At 43.1% G+C, this 8,587-nt stretch overlaps 1 protein-coding gene across 1 annotated transcript in view; it reads right to left on the reverse strand.

Moving 5' to 3' along the window:
- Positions 1-8,495: 8,495 nt before the first annotated feature.
- Positions 8,496-8,587, reverse strand: part of pappaa (pregnancy-associated plasma protein A, pappalysin 1a) — a gene marked incomplete at both ends in the record, with an annotated part of 103,324 nt that continues 103,232 nt past the window's right edge. Inside the window, one exon of the mRNA XM_080847303.1 lies at positions 8,496-8,587. This exon is cut by the window's right edge and continues 13 nt beyond it. Within this exon, the coding sequence (XP_080703429.1) occupies positions 8,496-8,587 (92 nt within the window).

Below are 8,587 nucleotides of genomic sequence, written 5' to 3' on the forward strand. Positions count from 1 at the left end.
TGGCTCTGGTTGTCCTTTTGGCAAACTTAAAAAAATATTAAATATGTATATAAAATGCAGAAGATTTCTCTTTTTTCTTTCTCAACCCTCCTTTAGTACATAATGTGTTTGTTTCTTGTGGTCAGCAAATCATATTACCTGCTGTGTCAGTGTACCGTCATTACAACTGCCTTTCCTCATTCGAGAGGTACCAGGGTCAGGAGTTTTCAATCACTCCTAAATTGAACTCCTTTACATTCAATTATCATGACCCTGTCTCATAAATGTAATTCCAAATCTCATCAAATGCAGTCACCTAATAACAGTGTTATTAACACTAACTGTTGACTTGGAGCTTAGGCACCTTTTTACCCAAACGACAACCTTAAGACCCGTCATGACACTTACAGATGACACTACACTATCATTGCACAGTAACCACCATGATCAGTTTAAGTCATCTTATTTTATGTCATTTTTTATGTCATGAAAGTTTTTAATTTTTTTCATTTGAAGTCATTTTGTTTTATGTCATTTTATGTTACGTCATTTATGTCTCGCTCCAGTAGTTCACCCAAGAAGAGAGAGGATGTGAACAGAGACAGTAAGTGTGCCAGTGACCAAAAGAAGCACACTCCAAGTCTCTGTTGCTTATGTTCACTTAACCAGTGTTTTATTTATGCACAATACATGACAAGAAAATTAACATTGTTACTCTGTTTAGTTAAGCACTTCTTTTCTTTTTTTGAATGAACCTACCAAAATCAGGATCAACCAGCTGAGTGTCTCTTATGGTGCAGAGTACCAAAACCATTCAACCTTGGGAACGGTGATAATGTAACGAGCAAAGAACAAAAAATAATAATAATGATATCAATATTATAATTAACAATAATTGTAATAATTATAAGTCTAACAAAGAAGTGTGGTATGTGCCCAAAAAAGTGCATTTTGCCTAAGTTGTGTAGAAAGAAGATGCCATACCACTTTACTTGAACCCTTGGTCATAAGACTGATATCACCATGTTATAATCATGGTTTACCAATGTCATATTACAAATTTCAGCAACTGCCATGACAGAATATTAAGTGCTGTAACAGCTTATGACACGTGCTTGGAAGCTGTAATGGCATCAATAATTTTGTCATGAGAGAGCTGTCATGATAATTATCCGTTTTTGTAACATGACACTGTCTTGATATACAACACTGATGGTCATGTTAAAGACATGGTCATGTTGGTCATATGACAGAGAGGTCAAGAGCAGTATTACCAGAGATTTCCACCACTCTGAAGCAGTGATGGTGGAGACCGAGTGTACAGTGTTCTAGATCTGATGCAATGTCAGGGAGACAGTGCTTGTGTGCAGTGAGTTAGAGAGAGAGAGAGAGAGAGAGAGAGAGCTAGAGAAAGAGAGAGAGAGAGAGATGATGTCTATCTGACTTTCTTGCTGCCGTTCAGTGCACTTTAATCAGAAAGTCAAATTGTAAAGATGAGCGATCATATGAAAATAAAACGTTCCAAGATGACACTGACATACCATGATCTTAGATTTTTTTTTTTTGTCATTTTGTTCTATAGCAAAGATTTCATATTGACAATATTACTTCCACAACATGTATTTCTGCTCACAAAAAAGGTATATAATGATCATCCATCTTGACATAGGCACAAATAAACAATATGGTATTTCCAGCACAACGACAGTGCTTGCATAAACATTTACCAACATTAATGACCGTTTATGACAAGTGTGTTGACAAGGCTTTATGCACGCGCTATAGGGACATAATGCACAAATTAATTGCCAACATCATTTATAATGTCTCCATTAGCAATGCAACAGCTATTTTAAACCAAAAAGTTATGATTTGCAAGTACAATCATCATATAATATCAGTATTTACATCTTAAAATATATCTGTGGAACAACTGGGTATGTTGTATTAAAATAAAATCATTAGATATCCTTGTGATACATACTGTATATACGTGACAGTTTCCCCTTTTCAGATTAACCTCAGCAATTCTCTGCATCAATGCATGCCAACCCATCGCAATGCTATGAAAATGACGATCCTGCGAAGCTCACCCACTCAACCTAATGACTGTGACTTCCCTTATCCCCCAGACACTAGGCTTCTTAGGCCAACACACACCCAGAGTCCCAAATCCCGGTCAGCAACTCAAAGCACTTTGAAAAGGAGCAGGTTTCTAGACTTCTCCAGGTATTCCATTCCATGTCTTTGGAACCTCCAGGTGAGTTATGTCCTCTGCTCAGCAGCAGCTGCAACTGCACCCTTGCGTGCCCCATGCTCGGTGTCTTGTGCCGGGCAGGGGTAGAGAAGGGCGAGGCGGGGGTGGAGGTGTGGATGGGAGCGGGGAGTTCCCTCAGGGGCAGCTACCACCTCCAGGAGAAAGTCTGAGTCACCCTGCGGCCCCTGTGAGGGCTCTTTGCCAGAGGGGGCTGCTCAGGGGTCCGGCTCCCAGTGTACACATTTTCACACCTGGGCAAACAGAGCCCCGCGCCAGGAAAAGCAGCGCCCTCCTCTTCTCTCCTCTCCTCTCCTCTCCGCCCACCTGCTCCACTCAGCACCCCTCCGCTCCTCTCCACCTCTCCTGGACAGCACCAAGATCCGGGAAGAGGTCTGGCCCAGAACTAGTGCAGACCCGCCCCAGATCAGGTACCGAATCTGTTCTCGACCTGCGGGCTGTGTTCAGCACTAGAGGAACACAGCACAGTTCTGTGGGAGCCATCCGGCCCCCTCCCCCCCAGTTTGAGGCTCTTGCACGGGGTGTGTGTCTGGAAAAAAGCAACAAGCTGTTTGCAGACAGAGTGTGTGTACTTTCTAGTCAGCCAGTAGCGCTCAGCAGTGTGTGTGTGTGTGTGTGTGTGTGTGTGTGTGTGTGTGTGTGTGTGTGTGTGTGTGTGAATGAGACGATCGCCATGGAGATGGAAGGAGTCCACAGAGAAGCCCACTGTCCGCATCAATGAACTCCTTCTCCTTCTGAGCCTTCTCCTTAGGCTTTCTGTGCAGTACAGTTAGGTTAGCCAGGGAAGATGGAAACCCAGGCAATGTATGGAATATAAAGACTGGATTTCAAAAAAGGAACTCTGACAAACATGGTCATATTATATTATATTATATAGTATGTATATATATATACACATATATATATATATATATATATATGTATAAAAAAATCATATACGATGTAAAAATAACTTATGTTAACATTAAAAATATAACTTAAAAAAAGTATAATACTCTTAATAAATAGTTCTACTATGTACACCATTACATATTGCTGAGAGACAGAATAACATTAAAATATGAGGAGTTGGATTGCAAAATAACCTACAGCCGAGGAGTTGAGAAAAAAAGAGAGCGAGGAAAAAATGCAAAAGAATGCACCTGGGACTCCTCTGCATAAGTCCTGTTCCAACTCAACTCTTCATACGACCCCAGGAACAGCAGTGGACCCGGAGCCAGCTCTGGGCCAGCCCCACTTCAGTGTCCACTGCCATCGGGGAGAAGCAGCTAAATGGCAGCCGTAAGGGTCCGTGACGGCCAGCCTGCAAGGGTTACAGTGGAGTGATGACTTTCTTTCTTTCCCTCTGGTAACATCTCCGAATGAGTATTATGCCGACATATGGATTTTTAAGTGGGGCTCCCATCCGATAATTTGCTTAAATGGCCATTAAAACAACAGCTGTATACGTCCCAAAAGCGATGTGAACCATACGAAGAATATCCAGGATTGTTTTCTTGTTTTCTTTTGGCTTGTTTGAGAGTCAAGCGTATGTATGATGTGATGTGTTGGTTGGATTGCAGGTGGCTTTCTGTTTACTGTTGGGGGTCATGGGGTGAGGGTCAGTACAGAGAGTGGACCTGTTGAAGCTCTGATTTCTCCAGACAGTGTCCTTGATGCTGCGGTTGGCTTTGAATAATGGTTGCTCTTCTGTTGTCCCTATAAACCACGGTTCCTTTGAGAGTACTGATTTTTCTGAATACAATTACATTTTCTTCTTTTTTTCCTCTACAGTAATATCAACATAATACATTTTCTCTTGTTTTCCAGGTACTATATATCATACAAAATCTTTAAACAAATCTCAAAGTTCTGTCTTTGTGTTTGAGGGGTTCCATTCATTCCCAGATACACAGGCTTCTTTTTATCCTTGAAGTTAATCTCCATTGTTCACGAGTCCCTTTAATATTGTAAATCCTTCATTTAAAAATCCTTTCCTCAATTCTCTACGGCCGCTGCCCAAACATGAGTATCAGTTGACTGCAAAATCCATTTCAACAAAACAAAAAGGAACATGTTTGCAATCATCATACATGGGAAAAAAACACAAAACACAGATAAAAAGGAAACAAAACAAAAGAAAATAATATACAATATATGATATAATATTACAGGATGTGAAAGTATAACTTCTTTTATATTTTTCCATAAACCGTGAAGAAAGTACCAGATTCTAATGCTCATAAGCAGACAGCCAGAACATAAGTGTGTGTCTGTGTGTGTGTGTGTGTGTGTGTGTGTGTGTGTGTGTGTGTGTTTGTATCATATCTGACACACACACTCCAGTCTGACCTGATCTCTTCTAAAGCTAGTGGGAATACGCTACACAACAACCAATCACAGGAGACTTGTAGTAATACCATATCATACATAAAAACGTGTTACACTCACTTGGACATAATCACTTGTCTGACAATAGCAGCTTCTCTAAAAGTTTTTACTTTAAACTTTTTTTTCCCTTAAATGGCTATTTAAAAGTGCAGTAACTGAGGTCATTAGTACAAATACTGATTAGCGGTGCATATGAGATACATTACAAATATGAAATGAAATATACATGAGATAAACACATACACACCCCCAAGCACACAGCAAGCAAACATACACTTATACATGAAATCTCACACACATTACAAAATAAAATAAAAAATGTTAACCGACATAACCCCTCTGGAATCTAAATGCAGTCAGAAAATAAAGCTGGATCATAACAAACTTGTATTTACAATGTGTTTTTCAAATCTCTACTTGTATCATGTTGTCTTCCTTGCTTTACACTCTGATAGTGACAAAACAATGACTTCTAACCAGTCAGGGTGCAATGATATTGTTTTAACCCACAGAATGTTCTAGAACACCCCAGAATGGCTCTATGTCTCTCTATACGTCCAGAATGGGTGGGGTGGAAGGAAAGGGGGAGGCACACAGGCAACCAATCACCTCCTCCGTTTCAGGACGAGGATGACAAAGAGGTAAGAGGAGCATCGATACAGACAGCACAAGTACCCAATGTTCTCCAAACACACCGCCTTGGCAAGAAGAGGTCTACAGGCCTGGTGGTTGGAGAACCCAGGGTTCCTTAAACACAGCTTTAGCAAGCAGAGGTCTGCAAGGCTCGTGGTTCAAGCAGAAACTGCTCATAGGCAAACTCGGAGGATGCTGTGCTGTGCAACGGTCTAGATCCTAAAAGCTGACACAGATCTATGCAAAGCAGACATCAAGGCCTACATCACAGACCTGTGCGTCTGTGCGATATAAAGCATAATCCCAAAGCACCATCGTATGGAAAGAAAACATTGTCATGGTCTAGCAGCCAAGATTCCTATATTCCTACACATCATGCACTGTGCATTCCCTGTATCATTTTCCGATTTAAGTGAGGCTGTTCAGGAAAAGCACAGGTCCCCTGCACACTGACGTCAGGTCCCTATTTCCAGAATTTACCGCAGAGGTACCTCCAAGCCACAACAGCCATGGCCGTCGCAGGAAGTGAGTGAAGGTTAGACGGAGACGACAAGCCCAGGGGTGGCAGCCAGTGCCTCAGGTCCTGCTCTACTCCCCAAAGCCAGACAGGTGCTTTCAGGCCAATACCCAGCACCTGGCGCTTGGTGTGACAGAGACACTGATAAAGGCTTTCTCTCTACGTGTCTGACCTCTGTTGCATGCTGTTGGGGGTGGGGGGTGCGGTGTATTGCGTGGAGTCGGTGCTACAAGTGGACCGGAAAGTTTAGGAACTGCCCTCATTTTTTTGTCATACAACATTCTTTCCAAAAACCTAAGATGTGTGTGTGTATGTGTGTTTTCTTTGTCCGCCCTGTTCGAGGTGAGTTTAGTACATTGCATTGGTGTGGCTCAAGGCCCTGACCAAAACGACAAGGCTGAGAAAGTGTTGACAGGCGAGACACCCAAATGAAGGCCAACTTAGCCTGACAGCTCAGGCCCAGCGGCAGGGAGCAGGTGGGACACACGGGATGCCAACACACAGAGCAGGGCAAGGACAGTGGAATACACCTGCATGTCCTTGGACCTGGTCCAGTCTTCACCTCATCAGAACCGGCCCTCAGCTTGGGCTGAGCCAGGGGGAAAATACTCTCCACCGGCCTGTCGGGTCCAATGTTTGTGGACCGTAAAACAAGTCAAGCTAAAGTGTCACTAAAACCATACTCGTAACGAGAGAGCTTTTACCGGTAACAATCAAGACTTTGTGAAGGAGCGAGGTCAGGAGGACACTGCAGAATAGTTCAAATGTAACATACGTTTAGCATGTTAAAGCATCTTACAATAATAATTCCTGTCATAATGAGAAGTACACTGATTTATGATGTTTTTGGTCTGCAGTCTGCTGCCTGTATGGTTTAAGGAGTAGGGGCCATGAAGTCAACTTCCTTGTTTCTTTTTTTTATTATTCCAAAGGAGAGAGAGGTAACATTTGTAATCTCTAAGAAGAACGGATTCTCGCTGTATCTCTCAATGTGTGTGTCTATGTTGGTGAGTTTGCCTGTCTCTGTCTGCAAGTGTGTGTGTGTGTGTTTATGTGTGTGTGTGTGTGTGTGTGTGTGTGTGTGTGTGTGTGTGTTTGTGTGTGTGTGTGTGTGTTGGTGAGCTTGCCAGTGTGTGTGTGTGTGTGTGTGCTGCAACCTGCACATGGCTACCAGAGCCATCTCTAAGACAGGCAGGCCTCCTTTCCATCTCTCCATCGCATTAAACTGGTCTGCAGTCAGGCTCTGGATTTGGAGCACAAAGAGCAGCTAACTTATGGTCAGGACTGAATTTGGACCCAGATCAGTGGTACCAGTTCCAGACTGAGGAAAAGTCCACTCCCAAATAGGGATGAACTTGGTCCAGGATCATCTGCTGCGGGGGAGGGGTTTGGTGGTGCGGTAGTGAAGTAGCAGCATTATAATTGGCAGGCTCACTACAGATGCTTAGAATCATGTGACAAATCCTTCCTTATATGTCTACCTCCCTTATTGTCTTTTTCAATTCAATTGGGTTGTGTTGTGCAGTCTGCACTTGAATATTTATATTATTTACTGTGAAATGTTTTTCTATACACATACTTTGTACATTTCTTATTTGTTTTAGCTGTTCTCATTTGACGACAATGTCTATATGTATAGTTGTTGGCTTTCTGCCAGACTGTGTCAACCTCTGAGTTTACAAATAAAACGTTGGTGAAAAAATTAAAATAGGCCCGGTTTCAATCTTTTGTGTGACCTCAGATAACTTGGATGACATGTGATGGTTCCTTTTCTATTTCCTCTTTTTGGCCCCTCACAGGCATTGGGCATTCGTCTCTTTTGTAAGGCTGCCCTGACGGACATGTGCCTACCAACCTCACCCACTTCCTTTCCGAACCATGCCTGCGCCCAGGACAACCTGTGCCACATCTGCCAGATGGCAGAGCTCTCTGCCCATCCTCCATTGCCTCTCATGCACTCCCTCTGAGGACAGACAGGGGGCGATAGACTAAACCACCCCGGTAGTGTGGCTGAGAGCACAGTAAAATAACAGAACACACATACGCACACATACACATACATATATACAGACGTCACAATGCAATACAACTGAGATTGAAAAACAGAATCCTTTTTCCTGTTGCCAAGGATGCCAGTACTTGCACATCAACATTTACTTTTCTTTTTCTTTTTTTTTTTACATATTTTTTTTTCTTTTTGTTTGTTACCTTTACACTGTCTGTCTTTGTCTCTGTCTCTGTATATGTCCTCCTCTTGCCCTTTTGTCTTCCAGGGGACGAGTAAGTGAGAGCGATTACACGTGTAGTCGGAGAACACAGCACACACAACTGGCACAAACTCCAACATATAAAAAAGGCATGCTAACCAGGCTCTGCTGATTTTCATTCGTAGTTGCTCCATTCACTTCAAACACAGGCTTAGTTTTTCCTTCTTTATTTTTTGGTGGCGGTAGTTCTTTCCTTTAGGTTTGCAACAGATATGAGTGACAGTTTTCTCTTTGGTCCTTGTCTAGTATGTTTGAATGGAGGTCAGCGGAGGCAGAAGACGTTGAGAGTGGAGGCTTTGTGTTGGTGGGAGAGAGCAAAGTGTGGGGGGGGGGGGGGGGGGTGGTAAGGGGTAGAGAGGTACACCTGTAAAGCAGCATGTCGATAGGAATGTCTGGCTCCGGTCCTGCTGTGGCCCGCTTTTGGCCCAGGTCCGGTCAGGCTCCAGAGCGACCCTCAGCCAAGTGAGGCCACGCTGTCGGCCCGGGTGTTCTCCTGGGCCTTGGGGTCTCTGCAGGCACAGTCTTTCCTGATGTCACAGGACATGG

Source organism: Sprattus sprattus (assembly GCF_963457725.1).
Source record: "Sprattus sprattus genome assembly, chromosome: 11".
Classification (NCBI taxonomy): domain Eukaryota; kingdom Metazoa; phylum Chordata; class Actinopteri; order Clupeiformes; family Clupeidae; genus Sprattus; species Sprattus sprattus.